The sequence below is a fragment of the Nilaparvata lugens genome, chromosome 3 (assembly GCF_014356525.2).
Source record: "Nilaparvata lugens isolate BPH chromosome 3, ASM1435652v1, whole genome shotgun sequence".
Taxonomy (NCBI): Eukaryota; Metazoa; Arthropoda; class Insecta; order Hemiptera; family Delphacidae; genus Nilaparvata; species Nilaparvata lugens.
In genome coordinates this window covers 84,078,819-84,105,947 of record NC_052506.1, presented here as the reverse complement: position 1 = coordinate 84,105,947, position 27,129 = coordinate 84,078,819, and the positions used below count along the sequence as shown (strand labels likewise).

General features: G+C 35.2%; 1 protein-coding gene across 2 annotated transcripts; it reads right to left on the bottom strand.

The window, feature by feature from the left end:
* Positions 1 to 26,859, bottom strand: LOC111054482 (aspartate--tRNA ligase, mitochondrial). Of its 2 annotated transcripts, XR_005570939.1 has the most exons (11): positions 26,461 to 26,858; positions 25,927 to 26,108; positions 22,099 to 22,200; positions 16,837 to 16,908; positions 15,854 to 15,920; positions 14,026 to 14,195; positions 11,415 to 11,513; positions 9,476 to 9,732; positions 8,085 to 8,214; positions 3,176 to 4,656; positions 1 to 3,016 (listed from the first exon to the last, which is right to left on the bottom strand). XR_005570939.1 is itself a non-coding variant. In XM_039424875.1 (10 exons), exons 1-10 carry the CDS (start codon positions 26,552 to 26,554, stop codon positions 3,538 to 3,540), a joined length of 2,292 nt encoding a protein of 763 aa, XP_039280809.1. In that variant the 5' UTR covers positions 26,555 to 26,859; the 3' UTR covers positions 1 to 3,537. The 2 variants fall into 2 exon arrangements, 1 of the variants encoding a protein (XP_039280809.1); XM_039424875.1 differs by having other exon boundaries at positions 1 to 4,656; positions 26,461 to 26,859.
* Between the last annotated feature and the right edge of the window lie 270 nt (positions 26,860 to 27,129).

Sequence of the window (27,129 nt, the reverse complement as noted above, 5' to 3'; positions counted from 1 at the left end):
CTCAAATCCAAATGTAATCCCAAATTATTGACTATATTATCTATCACTCATTGAAAATACCAAAAATATCATCCAATCTCTACAACTATCCCAAAACTAACTTTTAGAAATAACTTTCTAAAAATATTTTTTTTGTCTTTTTGTTTTATCAATCTGAATGAGCCTATGCAATATTGATATTATATAAGTTTATCATTATTTTATTGATATGGAATATAATATTGTGATGAAATATTTGTAATCAATGCTATAAAATTGAATTAGGGTAATCAATATTGATGACTTAATTTTTTTATTACTATGTACTGCAATACGCCAAAAATTCTGCAATATACAAGTGTATAATTAGGCCTGATATTATATCACAAACAAAACATTAAGAATTATAATAATTGAACTTGTATTTGTTATTTGTATAATAATGATGATTCTGTTGGTTTTTCATGACCACAAGTGCACCATATGTCGAAGTAAATTACCAAAAATGCAGTACATTGTTTAATATCTATTATTTTCAAAAATGGATAAATAAGAACAATGTGTAGTCTAATGCTAACTATGAAAATGGATTAAATTGTTATGGATGGAAGAGATTCTAGATAGACACATTAGATCATGGAAATTTTTCATGAAGATAAATTTTTCAATTATACGGTATTAGGTACTTGAAAGTATGAACAAGAAAATAATATGTTACCGTCAAACCGGCTAACTTGGGACAGTAGTCTAACTTGGGACAGTTTTCAACTTTGACTTGGAATTCAATTCCATTATTATTATAATAGTTTATTTCTCCTGTGCTCAAAACTTAGATCTTCAATAATACTTCAATTATATACATTCAATTTCATTATTATTCCAACCTGCTCTGAAAAAAATAAAAAAATATGGTGTCCCAAGTTACCCGCAAAGGTTGGGTAACTTGAGACACCATTATGATTTGCCTGTAATGAGACAATTGAGTGGTTGAAGGCTAACTTGCGACATTAGATTTTGAATAATAGGTTTCATATTCATAATAAAAATACTTCAACTGTGAAATAATTGAATTATTGATAAAATAATTGAGTGTTCACAATAGAAGTTATTAAAGGTTCAATTTCTGGGTTAGAAATAGTAGATTGTTATTACTGTTAAAAAAGTATCTTAGCTGTTAATTAAATGTTCAAAACATATTTTCAATGATTTGTTCCCAACAAATCAACAATGCCAGAACTCGGAATGAATTGCACAGACAGCTGGTAAGTTGGAATTGGAGGGAAAAGGCTTAATTGTCCCAATTTAGACTACTGTCCCAAGTTAGACTACTGTCCCAAGTTAGCCGGTTTGACGGTACTGTACTTTTCTTTGCTTGTTCTATTATTACATTATACAATGAGATAATAATGTAAAATTGTAACCTATTTTTTACAGAAAGTACTCTAATTATGTTTGAAAGTTATGGGCTAAACATTGCACCAATCTTCTAGCTCAAAGGAATTCAGAGTACTTCTGCTAACATATTAATGTATTTCATATTATATAGTTGCATTAATAATGTCATGAAATGTTTAAGCATTTTGTCACAAATTTTTGTAATGCTTACAAAATATGAGATGAAAAGGATGATAGATAAAAGTAAATGAGAACCTGATCATCAATGATTATACAATAAAAGGAGGGATAATTTGAATAATCTGTCTTTAACAACATAGCAATCTATGCAATTACTAGACAAGACAATACATAAAAACTGGCCTGACAGAGGAACGTTATTGTCAAATAGTTTATAGTTATTCTATCCTACAAAATTACATAATTATTATTGTACCTAAGAAGGTACATCGGGAATAATATTGCACAATAAGTCACATTGTATTAATATAATGTTTTGTACAGAGGATTGTGAATATTGGTAACATACAATACAACATTGAGAATCTGTATTTTGGTACAGCATCTATACAGGACTAATACATTCTAGCGTAAATTATGCATTTTTGAATGTATGTTACCGATTGAAAATTATTGATTATTATCTACTTTGTGAAAATAATTAAGAACCGAAAATTTTGTGAAGTGAACACTACCTCTTTTCTGTTTAGGGCTACTCTTGTAATATAAATATAAATAAAAATCTCAGTACCCTTTTTTGAATTATTTCATCACAACTTGTTTCAATACTCATGCCATTTTCAAGTGATATCACTTGAGATTTTTATTTCTATTTATAAGACTTAATTTCGGACTATGAGTAACCTTATCTAAATTTGGGAGAGGAATAGCACAAGGTTATCTCATTTTTTCTCTCCCTATCATTTTGATGATGTACTTATTGTATGAATCAATAAAGAATACACGTTATTGAATTTTTATTTCACTGTATTTATTCAATTTACATTTCTATATCAATGAATTTGATTGTTTTAGAAACATATTTGTGTATACAAACCCTTATTAGAAATTCATTTATATAAGGCTTCTTTTCCAAAATTACTTGATAAGGTTAGGTCTTGGTTGGAAAGGCCTGAAGTCTTGAAATGAAATGAATCTTATACAAAAAAAGAAACATTAAACTTGAATGCTCAAAAGAATGGTGATTGTTCAAGTAAGTCAGATCAATTTTTTATTTAAAAAAATTCACTTTTCAAAAAGAAACTTCACAATACTCTGTACAACTCGAACAGAAGCTAACGTAGGTGGGTTGATTGGGAGGGTAAAAGTCACTAAACTCCCCATACGCCGCTACAATTTCAACCTTAGGGACCCTTCCCATGGTCATGGGTTGATTAGGAGGCTATAAGTCACTAAACTCTCCATATGCCGCTACAATTTCAACCTTAGGAACCCTTCACACGGTCATACCATACATCAGATCATTGATATTTTATCGTGTATAGTAAACACATAATTTGATCGATTCAACACGGGTTCAATGGAGAAACAAACCTTTGATAAAAGTTGGTTAAAAATCATGCGTAAATGTATGATCAAACATTTGGCTGCTTAATCGGGCCCTTGTTCTTGTGAATTAACTCTCTCTACCATGAAGTAGCGTTGAGAAATACTGAACCGACCTTTTTCACTACAACCTTCAACAGTCTACTATTCAACAAGGTTTTTATGAAATGTCGATTGCACCTTCTATAGCCTGCAGTAGCGTTTACAAATCGGGCCCTTATTCTTGTGCCTAAACTCTCTCTACCATGGAGTAGAGTTTAGAAATACTGAACCGACCTTTTCACTACAACCTTCAACAGTCTACTATTCAACAAGGTTTTTTATGAAATGTCGATTGCACCTTCTATAGCCTGCAGTAGCGTTTACAGATCGGGACCTTATTCTTGTGCCTAAACTCTCTCTACCATGGAGTAGCGTTTAGAAATACTGAACCGACCTTTTCACTACAACCTTCAACAGTCTACTATTCAACAAGGTTTTTATGAAATGTCGATTGCACCTTCTATAGCCTGCAGTAGCGTTTACAAATACTGAACTTTTGAATCGACCTAATTACGTCAACTCTGGGCCGATTTTTTACAAGAAACTTGGAACAGTCTACTGTTCCACAACTTTTTTAGCCAACCGCTGACTATCAGCGGCCACAGACACCTCAGGTAAGTGATAATACTTGCGATCCTCCGCCGAGATGTCACACGGAGCTCCCGACAGATGATCCTTGTAGTCGACGCCCTTCGGGAACGCGATGACGTCACGAATCGACTCAGACCCGGTCATAATCGACATCAGCCTGTCGATTCCCAGCGCCAACCCTCCGTGTGGCGGACATCCCGACTCTAGGGCATCCAACAAATGTTGCAGGCGGTCTGTTTCTTCACGTAGAAGATCTTTCAATATGTATTTCTGTAGATTACAATTGTGTACACGTATAGATCCACCGCCCACCTCACAGCCGTTCAACACCAGGTCGTAGGAAAGACTACGCACTTTCAGGGGATCACTATCTAGTAAATGGAGGTCCTCCGGGTGGGGTTGAGTGAAGGGGTGATGCGCCGAACCCAGCTTTCCCTCCCCGTCGACTTCAAACATGGGGAAATCTACCACCCACAAAAAGTTGAAACTTTCCTCCAAGTTGGGTTCCACAAACTCGAGGCGTAACTTGCCCAGCAACGTGGACGCCCTATCAATGTCCCCAATGGCTACGAAAACTAGGTCACCCACATTGAAGTTTAGTCGTTGCTGGAGTAGAGTCGGGTCTTCACAGGAGGGCACAGCTTTCTTGAAAACAGTTTCCCAATCGTTGGTGATTTTTATGGCGAGGAATCTAATATCGGGGTAGGTGGTACGCGAGAATGCTTCGTATTTGTTTCGTACTGAAGTAGTGTAGTTTTTAGCACCATCTGATATGACTAGAGCCCGGCATTTGAGACGCGGGACAATCGGTTGATGATTGGTGAGATCAGTGAAATCCTGAATGAAGTTGTCGAATGAGGTGTCCGGCTTGTCGCTGCCGTAGAGATCGATGGCCTGACGGTGGGTGATGCGTGGGAACGGCGTGACGAGCGGCGCAAACGTGTCGGGCCAGGCGAATCGCAGAACGTCCTCTGTGAGAGCAAGCACCGATTCGCGGTCGGTGAACGACAACTCGAGGTCGAGCTGGGTGAACTCCGGCTGACGGTCCGGCCTCGTCGACTCGTCCCGATAACATCTCGCCACCTGCAACACATCGCAACCATTCCTATTTCAAGTGGTCTCATTCAACATTAAGGCTCAACTCACACTTACGCGACTCAAGTCGAGAAGAGTCGCGTGTGAGTTGAGCCTAAGGTGGGCCGTCAACTAGAACCGTTTTCGTCCGAACTAGCATCGGCCGAAAACTTCCGAGCTCGTCCGAACGATCCCCCAACAAAGAAAGGAATAGATGCTCGTCCATTGCAACAGGTTCATACGGTCGTGCACGGCCGTCTCCGACCGATCAATTTTTCGATCCGAATCGAATGGAATTTTGTTGTCTCAGTCGAGCTGAGACAACAAAGTGTTCCTAACCTAAAATTGTTTCATTCTTGTTTGTTTTTGTTTTTTGGAGTTGCTCTTTTTTGTAAAGTTGTAACTATGGACAGTGAAAAGTTGATAAGTTTGGTTAAAGAGCATGTTCCATTGTGGGATATGCGAGACAAAAGATATCATCGTCGTGATGTTCAAAGGAATCTGTGGACAAAGATTGCTGAACAAATAGGATCTGAAGGTAAAATTATTGTAATGAAAGACTAATTTAGTGGATTTTTGTTTATTCAATTTTAAAAATCTCAATATAATCATTGTTTATGAAAAATTGTAGTGGCTATGATAGTAGTTATTCAATATTTAATAGTTCAGCCAACTACTGAACTAGACTGACGTAAAAGGTTCCATATTCAGCCGAGTTAACGGCCGGCAGATTCGGCCGATCCAACGGCCGAACGGATCGGTTGAATACGGTTCCAGTGGACGGTTACCCCAAAGGTCACCTTCGACGACAAAAAATGACTAAATTTTATTGATCATTAGATCGCTGGATCGGTATATGTATTCAATGTTGATTGTTCAAATAGTTTGACGGTTATTGTCGATCATGTTTCGTATGAGGGTCATCTTTATTCAGCCTCCGATCACATACCATGAGACACTGACAAGCGGTAGGGGGATGATTTTCACAGAGCTGAACAGCTTGCCATCCCCATCAAACGCCCTGTGATGCGGTGCGATCAGATCGTCAACAGCCTCAGTCAAGTCTCCCACCAAGTACACTACATGGCCTGGCCATGTAGGCATAGGAGGTAACGAGCGTGTAGATGAGCTTGCTAAGCGGGGTTCCAGTATGCCATTCTTTAGCCCAGAGCCTTGCTGTGGCATAAGCAAAACAACTGCCTTCCACACAATAAGTAAATGGTCCAGGGACTTACATCACCAGCAATGGCAGGGTCACCCTGGTCAACCACTTGGCAAAAGGCTGCTGGCAGACGCAAGCCCTCGCTTCACCAGCTGGCTAGTGAGTCTGGGTAGAGGTCAGGTCAAGCAGGTGATTGCCCTGATAACTGGACATGGCCACTTCAGGAAACATCTCCACACAATTGGACTCAGAAATGAAAGCCAGATGTTTAGGCTTTGTAATCAGTCTGAAGAGACTGCTAAGCATATCATACTGGATTGTGAAAGTCTTGGAGATAGAAAAGGGCTCTGTTTGGCTGTAAGCAACCAGGTGAGGAATGGGATGTTGGTATAGGGAAGAAACTCCTGGACCTTGTAAAGGACACGGAAGTTGGTTTGCCTAACTAACATACTTTGGGACACACAATAAGCTTCGGTTGACATGTTCTTTGAACATTTGGATCTTTGAATCCGTCCCTTCAAAAACATAAACATAGTACTCGTTGCGTAGCGTTATTCGTTTTTACAAGCTAAAGCCAATATTTCAGCATGAAACTAACGAAGAATTATATTGAAGTTTACGCTGGAAACGTTATGACGAGTGATGATATTATGCGTGAATCGTGAATGATGTCGGAAACTAAAGACGTCAGTTGAAATGACTTCCGGAATCTTTGTGATCAATGACAACTTCCTGCCTCACAGTGCTGGTGTAACCTAACCTCTTCGTCAGTAAATTAAATGAGATTATTTCGATCACCCACCATACAGATCTGATTTGGCCACTAGTAACTTATACCTTTTCCACCAACTCAAGACATGACGTTGAGAGCTGAGCTTCCATACTAACGAGGAACTTCAAAACAACGTCATAGCCCACTTGAACTCATTTGGCGGCAGCATTTTATGAAGAGTGTTTTGGTAGGCTGGTACACGGTATTTAGATGAAAACGGTAGGGGGTCATGAAATGTGTGCGCAGTGGCCAGCCAGCTTGATTGCGTCATCGCCACCAACCGTGGTTTTAACACCTATTGACAATTTATGAAACTTATTTGTTAAAAACAGATGATTGGATATTAAATGACGTCAGCTACACCGGAAATTTAGCACAAACATGCGCGTGACACCTACCGTCCTCTTCTATATACCGTGGTGGTTCACAAATATGACAAATGCCTCAACCTTCACAAGTTGAAGAATAATTATAAGTGCAAGTAACTTCTAGTGAAAAAATTATTCTTCTACATACATTGTCTTTTATTCATGACCATTCCTACACAAAATTATGACCCCAAAGACAAAGAAATGACCCTCGTAATCTAAAAAACAGTACTGTAATCTTAAATGAAAAGAGTTCATTTTTATTTTAATTTTGGAGTAATACCAAAACATCTCCCATACAATCAATTTCTCAAACTACTGTATTCATTCTTTTTTCCTTTATATTGCTGTAATTATGCTGTCATTGACAAATCAAGTATTTTGATAGAACTACATTAATGTTCAATTATTATAAAAAATTACTAGTACCCTTTCTATGCAGGGTGTCCCACGAAAGGTGTAACAGCCGAAGACCATGGATTCTACATGAAATTTGCAACAAAAAATGTCCAGTTAAATTTTCTTATATCGACCTTAGTTTTCAAGATATTTAGATTTTTCGATATTTCTGAATAACGTCAATAACTAGAAAACTATTAGTCAAAATTCAATTTCAAGAACATGGTTAGAAAGAGGATGAAATTGTCAATAACATTCATATAATTTGCTCCTTTGTTTGACGTTTTTGAACTTTTTATGAGCGTTCAAAGTTGAAAAAAGTACATTCGTCGAGTTCAAAGCCAAATTTGAAACAGTTTAAACACTCATAAAAAGTTCAAAAACGTCAAACAAAGGAACAAATTATATGAATCTTATTGGAAATTTCTTCCTCTTTCTAACCATGTTCTTGAAATTGAATTTTGACTAATAGTTTTCTAGCTATATATCTCGAAAACTAAGGTCGATATAAGAACATTTAACTGAACATTTTTTGTAGCAAATTCAATGTAGAATCCATGGTCTTCGGCTGTTACTCCTTTCGTGGGACACCCTGTATAAACATAACTAATTTCGAGCACTTATGACATTTTCAGGTGTCGAGTATTTTGTGCTCGAAAATAGTTGTGTTTATGTAAAAAGGATTCTAGTATTTTTCTATAATAATACTGTAATTGATTTGATTTGATCGATTTACCTGAAAATATCGGTCGATAGCTCCAGCCATCAACATCTGTTTGAGTTGCTGTGGTGACTGCACTAATGAGAAGAACTCGCCCTGAGAGTGGGTCGGCACCACAAACTCCCTAGCGCCACCTGGCGTTCGCCTGAACATACAACATTTTTATATTTTTTATAATTTTGTACAATAGAGTAAAATTACTTTTTTCTTATTTGATGATTGGAATAATATTCCCATATTATCCATATTGTTTATATTAATTTGAGGATTTGAATAATGTTCTCATATTGTTTATATCAATCACCCTTATTAAAAATGTTGACAAATTTACGACAGAAGTTGAGTTTGTGGCCTGAGCTCGACTCAACTGGTGTGACTTTTGAAAACTTGCTACCATCAAACTTGCAAGTATAGAAACGATATTGAAGCTCTCTGTTAGTTTGTAAACACCTTAGATAGAAACTAAACACATGGTACTATTGTGAGGCCCACGTTATAATTGCAGGAAGATAGGACAGCAACGTTGCCGATTCTCTGCCTTGCCACTGCCTTCTATAGGGGATAGCTGATGCCGGTATAACTGATGTAATATCAAATGTTTATTCTCGTTTAAAATAATCTATTGAATTTTATTTATAAGAAAATATATTTTTTAATGATTGAATGATGCATTTTCATAATTTAGATAAAATATCTTGTTGATTGATTATATTTCTACATTATTAAAAAATATTAATACAAGGCGTTCTTGCAGACCTTATTTTAAAGAAAAGAGATTGCTGACGGCTCCTGTTATTTATATATTAGATCTAGCAATCTTCGTTTTCAAAAATAGACGGATGTATGAGGAGAAACAGGTGTCATCCCCATAATACAAGACTAAGATTAGAGGATTTGTTTACCCACATCATAGACTTAGTCTGCTGGAGAGTGGCCCGTTTTATATGGGAATGAAAATATTCAATTCCATCTCAAATAAGAGAAATTGAGGGCTTCAAGGAGTTTAAAGAGCACTCAGGGAATTCCTTATTGTATTGTGTCCTTACAGATTAGTGGACTTCGTTGTTGGTTAATGTTTAATTACTGTATGCTATGTGAAATCTGTTGTGTTCTATTGTCTGTTGTGTTGAAATGTGAATAATGGTAGTATTATATTAGATTAAACTTTGACGTGTCATATACTGCGGGATCGTTGCTCCCTTAATGCAGTTTAATAATTGTGACGAACAGAAAAGTGAAGTAAAGCAAAGTAAAGATCTAGCAACGTTGCGGAGCTAGAAAAGGATAGCGCTATCTGCTTTGTAGCATTGATATTAATTAAATACTGTCATTATAACATGGATCTCACTTATCAGTATAGAACAGGAGTCCTGATGATTAAATTAATGAATTAAATTATTGATTACCTGAACAAAGTCGGCGTCTCCACCTCGACAAACTCCCGCTGATCAACTAGGAACTCACGCATGCGCATTAGCATCTTACTGCGCATGCGCAGATTCCTCTGCATGGCGGGCGAGCGCAGATCGAGGTAGCGGTGTTTGAGACGCACGTGCTCCTTTGCTCTGTTGAACTCGCGCACCTGGACGGGCAGCTTGCATTTCGCCTCGTTCAAAACGGCCACCTCTTTCAGGATCACTTCGATTTCGCCCGTCGCCATTTTCTACACACAAAAATAATTAGTTGAATACACATATTGATGTAATGAGTTTGTTTTCTACAGCTTCCCAGAGACTCTAATCAGAGTATGTATAGGAATTGTCAAAAATGTAAAAAACATACAGTAATACAAAAAAAGAAGAAAAAATCACATAAAGGAATCCTCTCTACACACAAACTCTTCACAGGTATAGAATACTCCAAGCATCAAAAACTTTTCAACTCATTTTCAAAAACATCGACATCTTCACAATCTTCCAAATGAGTAAGAAGCTGATAAAAACTGTAAAAGCTGTAAAACTTATTAATGAATATATATTTAAGGCCCATATAACTTATGCTGGTTTTTTTCAAAGAGCTTTTCTGTTTAAATAATAAATTTAAGGCCCATATTGGTTTTTTCTCAAAAAGATCCGTTCTGTGATACAGTGAAGCATAGTCTCCTCTATTGCGTGTATTGTATCCATGCGAATCAGCATTTCTAGTCATAGTATTTCTTCTAACATGCATAATCTTGCAATATGATTATAGGAGTATTATCGTGTAATACGTGCGCAAAGTTCCTTTGCTCCACTCAATAAGCCAAGAGTGGTTGTTGAAGAATCCATACGTTCAAGCTGCAGACCGTACTTCAAAGTTATTCATCCTCAAATTTCTATCAAATTTTAATGAAATTTAGTAGTGAAAAATGGTAAAATTTAGTACGCTCAAGCTGCAGACCGTACTTCAAAGAGATGAAAATTCTCCCTCTATCAAACGTGTATATCCTGGAAACAGTATGTTACATGGATAAGAACAATGTTGAATTCAGAGCTAGCGCACATTTCCACAATTATGGAACAATACATAGGGCAATTGGGCATAGGGAACAAGAATGAGAGAAACGATCATTTGCCTCGGATTTGAAAAAATATTTGATCCCAAGGCCATAGGTTACTCTCTCTAGCTCCCCATAGGACCACTGAATAATTAATATGTGTCTCCACCAAGCAATGATGGACCGACTTCAATAGTCTTATTATTTAATTTACCTTAATTCCTCAAGACAAAAATTCCACTCGCTATTTTACTTTCAATCTTATCAAATTGTTCCCCCAACCCAGCCCTTCTTCCTGTTTCACTCCTAAGAAGGCCGTCGAGCTCTTGATTACCAATTCCGACAATTCAACTGTAAAATAAGAGTTATTTGTTTGGAAAGTATAGATAAAATATTATAACTGTTAAGAGCTGTGCTATATTTTGTAAGCTCCTCTGATTTTCTGTATTTTTCAATACATTACCAGTTGTTAAGTGTTAGGCTCAATAGAATTGAATTGATATAAGGATTATTATAATATTGTTGCTGGTTTCTATACTAATAAAACACCTGAGGCGATTTATACTGAGCTTTATTTTTTATAACGCTATAACACACGGGAATAAAACTAGACACAACTATAAACTGATAAACTACATAATAAATTACACACAAATAACACAAGCGTACGTTAAGTCACTAACTAGTATAAATAACTAGTATAAGGATAACTGTCACCGCTCAAGTGAGCAGAGCTTTTGCACTATGCATCACGTCATTCTAAATTAATAATAATTCTAATGAATGAATAAATGAGTGTGTGTATGAGTGAATGAGAATGAGATTATGAATGAATGAATGAGTAATAAATAAATTAGAACTGTACTTACAGGAGAAACCTCAGCAGGTGGTCTTGTAGCAACCACACCCTTAACTCGAATTATACTCTCCATCGGAGCCTTTACTAGAAGTTGAGCCTCTTCTGCTAGCTGGAAAAAAATAGAATTTACTGGAATAAGTTACTGAATGAAACAATTTCAGCAACCGACATTGACAAAATATAGGTCTAATATCAATAATATTCACGAAATATTGGTAATTAGTATATAGTATTAGTGAATTTAGTAATAACAGTATTACTTCGAATATTAAACATGATCTTATACAAAAATTGAATAGAAAATACATGAAGAGAGGTAACTTTCAACTGACACTTGATTTTTTTCTATAATTTAGGTGGGCCGTCCACTGGAACCGCTTTCGTCTTAACTAGCATCGGCCTAAAACTACCGAACTCGTCCGAACGATCCCCCAACGAAGAAAGCTAGAGATTATCCATTGCAACAGTTCATACGTCCGAGCACGGCCGTCTCCAGTCGATCAAGTTTTCAATCCGAATTGAATGGGATTTTCCGGCTCTATCCGGCTGAAGTTGAGCTGAGAAAACATCATCCTAACCTCAAAATTGTTTCACAGTCTTGTCTGTTTTTGTTTTTTGAATTTGTTGTTTTATAAAGTTTTAACTATGGACAATGAAAAGTTGATAAGTTTGGTTCAAGAGCAAGTGGTGTTCAAAGGAATCTGTAGACAAAGATTACTTGAACAAATATAGGATCTGAAGGTAAGATTATTGTAATGAATTAAGTGGATATTTGTTTATTCAATTTTCAAAATCTCAATATAATCATTGTTTATGAAAAATGTTGGTGGCTATGATAGTAGTTAATTCAGTATTTATTTAATACTCAATAGTTCAGCCAACTAATGAACTAGACTGACGTAAACGGTACCAAAGGACGGCCGAATTAACGGCCGGCAGATTAGTCCGATCCAACGGCCGAACGGATCGGTTGAATACGGTTCCAGTGGACGGTTACCCTTAAGCTCAAGTCTTAACTTATTTTATTAACACAATAATATTGATAAAACTGATTTTCTCCAAAATGTCTGTGACATCTGAGAGAATAAATGTCGGCTAATTGAGTGAAGAGTACTTAGAAATAATAATGCTGCATTCTAGTTATTCGTTTGTTCTCGATTTGAACAAAAATACATATCCACTAACAAAGCAATATTATAGAAACTTTAAAAAGCATTTGAGAACACTAATTGTATTGTCAACTCCACGTTCAATCAGTGTTCTCACAATGGAAAAGTTTCACAATATCAACATGTATTCAACAAATTTCACCAATAGATTTCTCTCCTCTACCCTCTGTTAACTATAATCGGATTTGGGCAAATATCTCTGCAAAAGCTATAGGAGCACAGCCATGAGAGAGAGATTGATTGATTGATAGAGTATTTTATTTATGTATATTACAATATATACTGGCTTATACACTTATATACAATTGCTTACAATATAGCAAAATTATAGATGAATTTACATAATATAGATTAAAAAAATAATTATTGAACTGTATATGATATGAAAAAGCAATTTGTAATATAATAACTATACATAATTATATTGTTATGCATCTACATAAATTGGCGGAGCTTTGGACATATCAATGTCTATTCTTCAGAAAGAATATTCAAAATATCCTTTCCAGTAACCCTCTACCAGAGAGACATTAAGTATTGAACTAAAGCCAAACTCATGCTTTGGCTTCTTAAAGTTAACATTGGCTAAATATGCCATCATCATGGTCCAATCACCAACGCACAAGTCTGGAGTAAGGCCGGTTACAGAGCTCGACCGACTGTCAGTGCGTATGTACCAGCCTGACCATACGCATCCATACATCAGCTTTTCAGTTTCAGAGCTCTCCTGACGAACAAACTAATCTGACTCACAAAATGGACACGTTTACAAATTGTTTAGTTGCAGATTTCGAATTTCAATACAACCGAATATAATAAGAATTTTTTAACTACTTCAAAATGTTCATAAAAACTTTTTATGAGTTATCTGCAAAACTACAAGGCAACTTGAAACTTCAAAATCTATCTCGAGCTACTGTATCACCATTGAAAAGACTTGCAGTCATTTTAAGCTACAGACCAAATAAATGTACCGTAGATAATAATAATATACAATTTTTTCTAATAAGAAAGTTAGAAATAGATGAAGATATGTATAGAAAAATTCTGATATAAAATATTATATATTTATTAATTGAATTCATTCATTATGTTATTCAATTCAATATCAGCTCATTGTCGGGCAGAGGTGTCATTCAATCATAGTATGGTGCGATCGGGCTACTAATCAGTACAACTCTGAAAGCTTCTATTTGCTTCAATAGCGCTTCAGTCGACCGATGGAACGGATGCGCACGAGCTCGATCGATGGTCTTCGTACGCATTGTAAAACGCATGGTCAGTCCTGCTCTATACGGATACATGGAATCTCTATGGAAAAGACAAGCGCGACTGACGTACGCACTGACGGTCGGTCGAGCTCTGTAACCGGCCTATGTGGCATCACCCTCAGCAAAGAGTGGATTAACCTATTAGAAAGTGATTCAAGTTTTAAAACGAAATCGGACCAACCTCTTCGGGTATCAATATCTGTGTGACACCATAGCTATCGCGGATGGTGACAAATTTGTTCATTCTTAAAAACTGCAGCCATCCGCAGAGAACAACCTCAGCTCCCGCGTCCGAGCCGCGCAGTTCACCGCACGTGTGTGTTCGCTCAGTGTAAATATTCACGCCAGGAACTGAAAAAAGGTAATAAAAAATATATAGTTCTTATCATTCAAACTGGTTCATTAGAATTCAGAAGTGGTTACATTGTAGCGATCACTCGAAAAACAATCATTGTTCTGATAGTCAAACATTATTTGATAGCTAATATTTTATTACTTTGGTAACATACATTAAATTAAACATAATGTATTATATTGGTAATAGAAGTGGACATATTATATTATCAATATACGTTGGACATAATGAAAATAGTCATCACAAAAAGACAATTAGACACTGGACTTTTTAAAAGTTGACATTGTAATCTGATATGGTTTATTGTATTTTATTTAAAATGAATGTTGTATGTGACCTGGCTTATGTACTGATGTACTTTGGCTTAAATAAAAATCATTGAATCACTAACCACTATCGCATGTGGGAAGTGGGAGCGATTATTTTCCATCTATGGTACCACTAGTAGTTCTGTGAACAGTAAACCTCGCGCTCAGTAAGTTACATTGATCTGTTGATATGTTTTCTCAAAAATTAATGAATAAATTATCAATTTAAAATGTCTAGAAAAATCCTAAATAAACAAAGAGCTTTCTGTCCTATCGTACCTCGACGTGTCGTCCTGGAATGTGAGTGTGAGCGCTGTTATCAGGTCTGGCTGCAACTGTCTACAACGTTGATGTAAAGATACATTTTCAAGATGTTCGATGTTTTTGAATGGGTAGTATTATAGTCAACTGTCTACTAACGTTGATGGAAAGATACATTTCCAAGATGTTCGATGTTTTTGAACGGGTAGTATTATAGTCCAGTAAACAGCTGATTTATAATGAATAATTCTATAGTCTGATTTTTACGGTAATATTGGCGTATGAAGGAGGCTCCTTTTTCCTTTTATATTATCCTTGAAATGCAAAATCTCCAAAAAACCTTGTATATACGTCGACGCGCAATTTAAAAAGGAACATACCTGTCAAATTTCATCAAAATCTATTACCGCGTTTCGCCGTAAATGCGCAACATATAAACATTCAAACATTTAAACATTAAGAGAAACGCCAAACCGTTGACTTGAATCTTAGACCTCACTTCGCTCGGTCAACAAACGCAGCGCATATGGAATACATTAGCAGGCATGGCAGTGGCACAGATACTTCTAGATGGCGTTTTGCGCTATAGTATGCGATTGTCGTACCACTGTTTTCCCCTAGCTTCTGTACCACAATCCCAGTCGCTGTGACTTTGAAAACAGCTGTATGACAAAAACATCTGACAGAAACACCAGAGTCGGATACAAACATCTGAAAACTGTTGCACTAATGCGCGTTTTCTCGAATGTAGTGTAAAAGTCTCTCTGCGTTAGTTTTATTGTTCAGTGGTGTTCGGTCCCACATCCCACATGCGATAGTGGTTCGTCTGCGACCGGCCTTAAAGTACGGCAGAGTGAACGACAGAAACAGTCAAGTTCATTTGCGCTTGAAACGGTTAATTTTGTCTGCCGAACATTCTTTCGATGCGTGAACACTTCCATAAAAACCAAGGATATTCTTTTTGTCCGATTGAGAAGATTTCATTAGAAAGCGACACCAAAGTTCAGTTTAATGTACTATTAAATAACATGTAATATCATAATAGATACTATAGAAATGTTGATTGCATTGCTTTTAAGACTTACATGAAATGGGTGCATGCGGATTCTGCGTGGTCGGAGCATCTTCATCGTTGTTATTATCTTCATTATACTGGGAAGAAACGTTGAAAAAGTCAAAATATTTTATTGCAACGGCTAATTGAGAACATCAATTGAATTACAATGTCAATGATAGATTAAATTAATCATAATTACAAGCATGAAATCATAACATTAAATTAAAAACATAAAAATTTACTTATTTCCATAACAATATAAGTAAAACACACTCATTATGACTAGTTCACTCATAAGAATACCTAGTTGCTAATCAAGCATATTGTTAACTACGTCATAGAACTCTTCTATTTCATAAATTGGATTCATCAACAGAAATCTTTTAACTCTATTACTGAATATTTTTAATGATAATTTGTTATATTCTCAGGCCAGGCATTGAAAAAATTCAGAGAAATGTAATAGAAAGTTTTCTGAGTATTTGCATAGTGACAAAACTTCAAGACAAGTTTATTCCTACCTCTAGCATTCCTGGCCGGCAATTAGGAGGTACTGGGTTCGATTCCCGGGCTGACAAATAATTTTTGAATAGTAGCGCTCATCGAATTTCCATCTAGCTGTTTACCCTGTTGTCAATTGCAGTAGCAGAAGTCTTCGGGGTGAATTACAGCATTTAATTTGGATTTTCGTTTAATAATAATTATTAATTCATTAGCATTTGAATAATTTCAATATCTCAATAATTTCCATCTGTAGACCGATTAAATTTCCCATAAATAGTATTTGGAAGGAATTGCCAAGAAATTCCTTCAATAAGTAGTGTCAACTACAGGGTCTTGAAATATAGATTCTTTTATTTCTTGGTATTTAATGTAAATTTAACCGCAAGCTCTATTATATTTATTCAAGAGTCTCTAGTGATTAGTTAAACATTAAACATTTGATTGGGTTTATTAATTTGTAATTGAGTTGTTTTATGAAATTGATCGAAATGTAGAACATATTCTTACCTTATGATGCAGGGCATCATCATCGATCACAGATACATCACTGACGGCTATTTCTAATCCGGCTGATCCATTCTGAAAATATTAAATAGAGTTTTAGAGGTTGTTAATTAAAAAACAAAATTTATTATGAATGTAAGACTTGTATAACATAAGTGGGTTGTGGAGTGTCTGAGCAAGTCGTGAGGCTAGTTCTTAAGCTCGTCGTATTACATTAGGCCACCAGTGAGACAGCAAGTGTCTGAGCAAGTCGCGGGGTTAGTTCCTAAGCTCGTATTAAATTGGGCCACCAGTCTCGGCCACCAACTATCCGAGGCTAGTTCTTAAATTCGTATTATCACATTTAGCCATCAATGAGACACCAAGTGTCTGAAGCGAGTTGCGGGGCAATAGTTCTTATAGCATTCATTACATTAGGGTCGCCAATCAGGACACCAGATTCAAGCGACCCGGCTGGAGTTTCACACGGGTGATCCGATCCTGGTGTCTCAGCTTGCTTTACATACGACCGCCAATGGTAGCTAAGTAGTGTTCCACTGGCGGCCTGGTGGTCTAATGAACTACGAGCCTCAAAGGTAACACTCCAATATTGAGTTTTTTGAAAACGATATGTTATTTGATACTGTATTTCAAATATTTTGTTTTACACTATAAAAAACTGTAATTTACTAGAATAATTTATTATAAATATATTACAAATATATCTGAGATAAGAGAAGTTATAATTGTATTGTAAATTGTGTGTTTTTTATAAGATTAATACAATGAACAATAGTTACATGTTTGCGATCAATCTATAATACTGCAATCAAAATAAGTTAATTAATCTTTTATTTATTTATTTACATTGCAAATGACACTAATGTAATAACATTGGCGGATAAAATAATAAGGTAGTCCTTGTGCTATTTTTCTTTCAAATTTATAGGTGACAAAGTCCAAGATAAGGTTTGAATTTCACGTGTACAATTTTTATAAAATTTTAGTTAAAAAAAAAACATGAAAACTATAAATTTTGAATTTAGATGGCTTGAATTAATAAATTGATTAAAAATATTCTACTCAATTACCACTCGTAATGAATAATATTGAGTTATTTAAGAAAATTTGAAACCATTGAAGAAACACAAACTTGTAAACACTAAAGCATTTACTACTTCATATACCAGTGTGAAACAAAATTTCATGTGATAATTTTATCAGAAACATGGATAACTGAGGACTCTCAATGTAATTTTATTATGGATGGATACCGAACTATATATAAAAAATCCAAATATTCAAGAAGCGATGGTATCTGCTTGTTTATTGACAATAGCATCATAGACTTCGAACTGATTGATTTAGAAATAGATAAAGCTAACTCGATTGCAATTACATTCACATTTCTAGATAAGAAGTATACGCTGTTGTCTGTCTATCGCTCACCTTCACTTAATATTGTTGATTTCATAAACAGTTTCGACTCTCTTTTGCAAAATACTAATAATGGAAATACATTTTTGGTGCTAGGAGACATGAATTTAAACCTATTAGAAAATTGCAATCTAACGAACGAATACTTGAGTGCTGTTCATTTAAATGGATTCAAATCCTACATAAATATACCAACAAGAATTCAAAATAATACTAAGACATGTATTGATCATATATTTCTCAAAGATAAGAATATAAATCCTGAAAACATATTAGCAACTGTAATCGAATCAAATATTACTGATCATTTTTGCACAACTATCCATTTAAATCAGAATAACATAAAAACTAAGAGTATTTCATCGACTAATGATATAGTCAAAATTGATTATGAAAAATTATGTCGTAGCTTAGAAGAAGAAAGATGGGATAAGATATTTAATAGCAATACTGAAGACATTGATGAGTTAGTGGATGCTTTTATAAATACACTCACGGACCACATTAAACTTAGCTCACGATCTTTTAAGATACCTCATAAAAGAAAACCACTGAAGCCATGGATAAGTCAGGGCATTATTAATTCTATAAGAAAGCGAGACAAGATGCATAGGAAACTGACTAAAGAACCATTTAATATTAGTTTGAAGGAGGAATATAAGCGATATAGAAACACTCTGAACATTTTGATCAAAAAAGCAAAAATTGAATACTATAATCAAAAGTTTCTCAATTATAAAGGTAATATTAAGAAAACTTGGGATTGCATAAAAGAAATTACCAAAACCAAAACTAAAGAATTTGAAGCTAGAATTGAAGCTGTCGTACTAAATAAACATTTTGCAACATAGGCCGGAAATATGCTAAAAACCTAATTCAAAATAATATAATTGAAATTCCCGAAACAATCTCACCTAGAACCTTACATAGCTTTTTTCTAAGCCCAACCAATGTTACAGAAATAAATAAATACATTCATGAGCTAAAACCAAACTCTTCTCCAGGTGCGGATGGCATAAGTAGCATATGTCTAAAGAAAATTTCAAACTATATTGTTTGTCCTCTTGAATTCATAGTTAATAGATGCTTTCTACTAGGATATTTTCCCAGAAAATTAAAGTAGCCTTAATAAAACCGATTCCTAAATCCAATAAACTTGATGATCCACAAAATTATAGACCTATTAGTCTACTCAGCAACTTGTCTAAAATCATGGAAAAAATTATAAAAGCAAGACTGTTGAATTTTCTTGAAAAAAATAAATTTATTGAGGGCAATCAGTATGGATTCCAAAAAGGTAAATCTACCAAGGATGCTGTGTTACATTTGACAAGTATAATCGACAAAAATTTCAATAGTAATAAAAAAACACTTGCTGTATTCTGTGACTTAGCGAAGGCGTTCGATACAATACCACATTCTATCTTGTTAAACAAGTTGGAAAATAGTGGAATAAGGGGGATAGCAAAAAAACTATTCGCAAGCTATTTGAAGGATCGAACCCAAATTTTGGAAACTGATATCCAGATTATTAAAGATTATGGTCTGCCACAAGGCACTGTACTATCGCCTCTTATGTTTTTGATTTATGTGAATGATTTATTGAAACTACGCATTCCGAATGGTATTGCTCTATCTTTTGCCGATGACACTGCTTTAATCTTTTCTGGCTCAACTTGGGATGAAACATTCAACTGTGCAAATCGCGGTCTCTCAGTGGTCAAGTCGTGGTTAAAAAGTCATATTCTAACATTAAATACAATAAAAACTAAATATATAACTTTTTCGCCTAATAGAAGCGGTCAACCTTCAGAACATTTAAAACTAATAATACATAATCATAACTGCGACACTCCCAACTGTACTTGTTCAACTATAGAAAGAGTTAAGTCAATGAAATATTTAGGAATTACGATTGATCAGCATATTAAATGGGACATTCACATCCAAAATCTTTGTTATAAATTAAAATACTTGATTACAATATTTTACAAAATTAATCAATTGAAAGACTTGAACATTCTCAGAACAATTTACAATGCATATGCTCACTCAATCTTCCACTACAATATAGAAGTATGGGGAGCAGCCTTTGACACCCATTTCAATAAACTTTTTACTATTCAAAAGCATATCATCAGGGCTGCGCTAGGAAGACCAAGACGCTATCCTAGCAGACTAATATTTGATGAGATAAACTTACCAACGCTTCGCCAAACGTACATAACAAACTTAATTATATTCATAAATAAAAATCTATTTACTCAACGCAATGTCACTTACAATTTAAGACCAGCAAGTGTAAGTGCTTACAGTATAAATTTCACTGCATTGACAACCAGCAATCATCAATTCAAGTTCCAGAGCGATAAGCTAATAAATAGAATACCAGACGATTTCATTAGGGATAAAATTACAAGTAATAAATTAAATAAAATAAGATCCTGGGTAAAAGAGAATTACTTTTTTAAAATCGAAAACTAAATTACTATAATTATAACTTGTTTTTAACACGCTCAATTTAAACTTGGTTTTTTTTTTTGATTACCTGAAAAAAGATTTTTTTTTTTATTATTATTATTATAATTTCTATATTAGCCTACCTATTTCTATTATTGGGCTTGTTGATTTTTGTATTCAAGAATTGATTTTTGTTTTTATTTATACATATTTTTGGTTTTTGGTTTACTATCTTTTAGTTTGTATTTTAGAATATTATCCCGGCAAATGTACAAATAATTTAAAGAATATTTTCGAACTCGTGGCTGGAGCTCAAGGCTTCTTTTTCCAGCCACACCAATGTATATTAGTTGATAAGTGTTATTTTGTGAATTTCTATTGAATTGGTAAATAAATAAATTTGAATTTGAATTGAATATACAAGGAATAATTTTTAATGGAATGGATAAATATTTAATCATCAGAACTATGATGAGCCTACTAAAGCGACATCGAGCTATAAGCTATTAGTAGATAGAATTATTATTTCTCTACGAACAGAATGTTGAAAGGAATCACATAAAAAAGGTTACGATAAGCATGAAAAAATCTTCGTTTCTAAAGCAGAGCTCAGTTTTATAACACATAATCAAAATTTATTACAGGACATGAGATTATTTTCTAAAAGGTGTTTAGATACGCTAGTAATAGTTCATAATTATTTTCCAATGATCAAGATTTTTTACTACAGTTTCAAGATAAAAAAATTTGGACTATTTATCAGTGTCACATATAATCGATTTATTACAGGCTGACAAGTTGGAATATTTAAGAAAATTTCCCGATAAGGTATAACAATAATAGGTATTATCAAAAGCAGTTGAAAGTTGAAAAGCGGAAAACTGATACAATTTTTCTTTATTGTGATTGATGTCCACATGAGCATTTTGCTTGTGCGTGGGTGAATTGATGAGATTATGCTGCCATCGATCCTACAAATGTGGGTAATGGATGAAGAAGAAGGTATGATGTCCATGCCATCGGCGGGATTCGAACCCACGAACCAAGCGGTGCTAGCAGTCCAAAGCTTGTAACGCTCCTTAGCACTTGACCATCCCGACCGGCAATCTGGTTAGTTTACAATCTCTGATACAATCTGGTCTGTTTACAATCTCTGATACAATCTGGTCTGTTTACAATCTCTGATACTCTGGTCTGTTTACAATCTCTGACACAATCTGGTCTGTTTACAATCTCTGATACTCTGGTCTGTTTACAATCTCTGATACAATCTGGTAACTTTACAATCTCTTATACAATATGATCTGTTTACAATCTCTGATACAATCAGGTCTGTTTGAATGGTAATAGTATATAATAAGAATAAATTTCAATTGAAAATATACTTACATTCAATCCAACTTGATGTACTTGAGAGTTGCAAACCAATCCTTTTATCATAACAACTGAACTGTCATGAATATTTTCAAGTTTCTTCAATAACCCAACGTTCTGTGAAAGAAAAAACATAATATATTCTATAGTCATTCACCAAATAGTAACATCATTTTTAGTAAAGCAGGATTAGACGCCGGTAGACTACCTACTCAAAAGTTGTTATTATCAAATAAAACTTGAATTAAAAAAAAAAACAAAAAAAAACACTTACATTGGTAGTGACGATTGTTTCGACCTGTTGTTGGTCATCATCAGACTGTAGGAATTTACTCTAATGTCTACGATCGTAACTACCAATGTAAGTGCAGTTTCACTCCATAAGTGTTTTTTTAAATTCAAGTTTAATTTTAACACTTTAATTTTAACAGTGAAAAAGTATGGATATGCAACAGAGAAATATCATATCTTAGAATCAGAATTTTCTTGAACAATACTCCTTTTAATCTTTTAATATACAGTAGTGACTAGATACTCCTGAATACACTTGTAAATGTTTGGAAAATATTTATTCGAAAATCGGTGTGATTTCTGATTCGATCGGAAATGAAGCATATAATCAGGATACAGTAGCCTACTCAGAACACTTGTTTTGCTTGACAATTCAATAAATTTAAGTATCTATGCTTTATTTGAAGCATCAGCAACAATTATAAATCAGAATAAGATCTTTTTCTAATGGATTTACTGGTACCCTTAATTTTTTTAAATTATCGTCAGTTATATTTTTGAAAAATATCAAGTAGCCCAAAAGAGATAAATAAAAAATATAATAAGAATATAATTTTTTATCAAAATACTTTTCCTCTAATAAATGTTTCCTCAATGTGTCAACAAATTACGGAAATATTTGATCAACTCTTCCTCGAAATATTTGAAATTCGTTAGCTATTTTTTTTTAGATTACGGATAATGCATGTTTATTGCAACGGATCAGTCAAATTTAGCCGGTGAAAATTGAGTTATGGTGTCAGAGAACAAGGAAAAAAGTTGATAATTAGATTCAAGGACATAAAATAGTTTTCGTTTCGTTAAGCTAACTGAAAACTGGTTGGAATGATGTGATAATGAAAAACCACATTCAATTATTAATGCATGTCATTTTCTTGAAACGAATTTAGAAAATAAAATTATCTCAGTTGATGTTTTCATAATTCAATGCCATACTTTTTTAAAGTAATTACACAGATGAATAATGATTGAAAGTTTTTTTCTATTGATTCAATCATTTATAACCATTATACGGTAACATACTGTGAATGTAACAAATACAATTTTATATGTTCACAATAAATGGATATAGATAAATAATACATAGAAAATTTTTTGACACTGACTTTGTCTGACTCACTTCATTGTTGAATTCAAAGATACGGTATTCATACTGATTTGATTATGTTATTCACGAATATATTTTTTTTTTAAGTGATCAATATTGACTGAGAAAGAAAATAAAGTTTGCTCCAGAGCTTAATTTCATTTCAATTCAATTTCAACCTTCATAAAATTACTCAACAAGACCTAGAATTGTTTCAATATTCTAATAAGCAATGCCATTTTAGGGCAATTGGAAAGTAGCCTTGTATTTGACAACTAATTTACCGAATATCCTAAATTAACTTGAACAATGAATCATTGTTCATCTTATTTCATTTAAACGCACATAGAATGATATTGACTTGAGCAATCAAGTAATACCAATTTCAATTGAATAATGCTATTTAATCAAAATTCAAATCTAATACCAGCTAGACTAGTCAGACAATAATATAAGTAATTTGTTTGTTGGATAGAGCCTTATAATAGTGCATGCCCCCTGTGGGTCGATCATCGTACTCAAGAATGTGTTGAAAACCAGAATTCACCCACAGTATCCATGCTTGTCGTAGGAGGCGACTATAATGAATCTCAAAGCAACTCCAGAAGTTGCTTGCCTTCAAATCCACAGGATCTGCCCCATCAGGGCAGTTTCAGGGGCAAAAAGAAAAACCCAAGAGACCAGAGATGGGTGAAACTCGAGGCACAAATGTGGGTCAAGAGGCTGAGTCGAGGGTGGCCGGGCGCCCTAGAGCCAGTTTGGCGTCCCCTCTCTCAGCGGAAGGACCTACAATAAGGCTAGAAGTGGAACTCACGTAGGTCACGAGTTTGTGGGTGGAGAGGCCAAAACTCACCACTGCTCAAAGAAGGGCGGCCATTTAGGCAAAACTTCTTGGGAGAGGTGAGGCTTTTGACCCTGCGAAGTTTCGGAGGGGCAAAAAGAAAAAAAACTCGACCAGTGATGGGTGAAAAACCAGGCACAGATGTGGGTCAAGAGGTTAAGTCAAGGGTGGCCGGGCGCCCTAGAGGCAACTTGGCCGCCCCTCTCTCAGCGGAAGGACCTACAAAGAAGGCCAGGAGTGGAACTCACGTAGGTAACGATGACTCTTCAGTCTGAAGAGGCTGCCAAGCATATCACACTGGGTTACGATAAGGATTGCAACCAGGTGATGAATGGAATTTTAGTAAAGGGAAAAACTCCTGGTTCTTGTAAAGGACATAGGTATTGGTTTACTAACTAACATACTACTTGGGAACACAATAAGCTTCGGTTGACGTGTGGGGTTCTTTGAACCTTTAGATCCTTGAATCCGTCCCTTCAAAAACAATAAACAATAATGCATTATGCATCGATCTTGAAAGATGACTCAATTGACAATTTAATACTATTTCTTGTACTAGCATTGTATTTGTACTGGCATCAATTCCACTAATACATTTGTCACATCTTCTTCGTGTATGGCACTACAGCCCATGGTGAGCCTTGGCCTCCGCAGCTATCAATCTCCACGCATCTCTATCATTGACTATGCCTCTCAATCCCCTTACTCTCAAACTCCTCACGTCATTCAACACCTCATCCAACCAGCATCTGCTTCGGGGTCTCCCTCTTCGTCTTTTATTGCGGAGCTTTTCCTGCATCACAATTTTAGGGATACTGCTCGCGGTCATCCTCTCAAATTTGTCACATAGCTAGCTGAAAATTGTTTCAGTGAAGAACTTGAAATGTTCACTATATAATGGGTGCCCACAGAGGAGGGGATGGCGAGAACATGGACTGTGTCCTTCAAATTCTTGGGTGGGGGCTCAAAATAATTTTATAGGGGGATCCCAAAAAATGTTTAGCAGTGTTTAAAGGGCAGGTCACACCGAGCTCGCGTCCGCGGCGCTAGCGAAGTCAAAAAACTTCCATGTTATTAAGTTGTGCAGGTCACACCGAGCTCGCTACCGCGGAAGTAGTACCTCGGCGGTAGTTTCACTTCGCGAGCCAGGCGAAGTTTTGAAACGTCTCCTAGTGGGAGTACCGCTAGCGGTAGTGAGCTCGCTCTGACCTGGACAATCTAATAACATAAATGCGAACTCCAGAACTTCGCCATCTGTAGCGCATGCGCAGAATACCGAGACTCACTCTGGTTGCCGGCCTTCCCCCACTTCTAGAGAACCAGCCTCATCAAAACAAGAACAAAACCAAACTACCGCTGGCGGACGTTTTTTGGTGTGAACTGCTTCCAGAAAAACTACCTCCGCGGGAGCTCGCTCGCTACCGCTAGCAGACGTTGGTATGACCTGCCCTTAATATAATATAACGTCTGAAGACCTTTTTTGCAAGGATGACGTTTTGGAAGGTTGGTACTCAAAAATTTGTGATATTCAGGGGGATGCATCCTTGCACTTGGGGGGGGGTGGGGTGTTTTCACCTCTGCCTAGATTGTAGACATACTGTATTAAGAAGGTAAATTTACGCACATTTTCAGGAATGACTAGTTGAGTTCGGCCGTATCCATCGTGAAAAGCCAAGAACTGTGGTGTTGCTTTTCGCTGCATCCAACCACACAGTGCAACTTGCTGTCCAACAAGTGCCAGACTCAGTTCGTTACAAGTGTGTGTCCTTTCCGAGGATTTTGCCGATGCGCTAAGCGGCAACGTTTCTGCAAGAAAATACACATCATTTTAAATTATTATTCTAATGTTTGCAATTTCTGAAACATTTAGAAGTTTCACATTTCAAAAATTCGAGTCGATAAAATAAATTTTAGCTACTGGCAGTGGGAATGAAAATAATTCTTTCAATGTAAAAGATAATAGGTCAATGGTTAAATAAGTTCGACGTAGTTAATATAAATTTGTAGATAGTACAGGTAGATGAAATATAGGGCTAGAAATGACACTGAAATTAGAGGTATCAAGGCTACACATTTACCTTATAATGTGCAATAAAAAACTGTAAATCATTACAAGTGGATCAAGTAAATAATTGATTAAAATATAATCTATATTTACCAGTGATGATGCTCCGTCCAAACAAATAGTTTGAAGCTCCTCTATTTAATAGCCTATGTCCCTTCCTCAACATAATTGAGAGAGAAGTACTCATTTTTACTGCTTTTCGAAAAATAGTCACCGGTAAACACTATTTTTATCGCTTCTGCAGAATCAAAACATAACCTATCGATAAAGTAACTACGTAGTTACGTGACTAGATACGACTATTACTTCAAAATACATGAATGTAAAGCAAAATCAACAACGTAATGATAATTAAATTCTCACGACGTAAGACTGTATAACATTTTTGTAAACTTTAGTGCTATTTCAGAGTATATAAATGCAAACTGCCAAGAGTAATTTATCACTTTTATTTATATTTACCACCACCACCAAATTTGCCTACCGCGTTCACTGCTTCACTCACACCCCTAAACCATTTACAACGTTGCAAATTAATGATACGCGTATCTCGTAAGTGGTTACCTCTAAATTATACAAATAATGGTGTTCAATTATTGAACATTAAAATATCAATAATAAAACTGAAATGGATAGAAAATCTTAATTTTTAAACTAAAAAAAAACAATGATAAACGCAAAGAGTACTCCAGCTGCACAGAAATACTTGTTTTTGTTATTGAGCAACGCGTTGCAAAAAGTAACATCATTATCAGGATACAC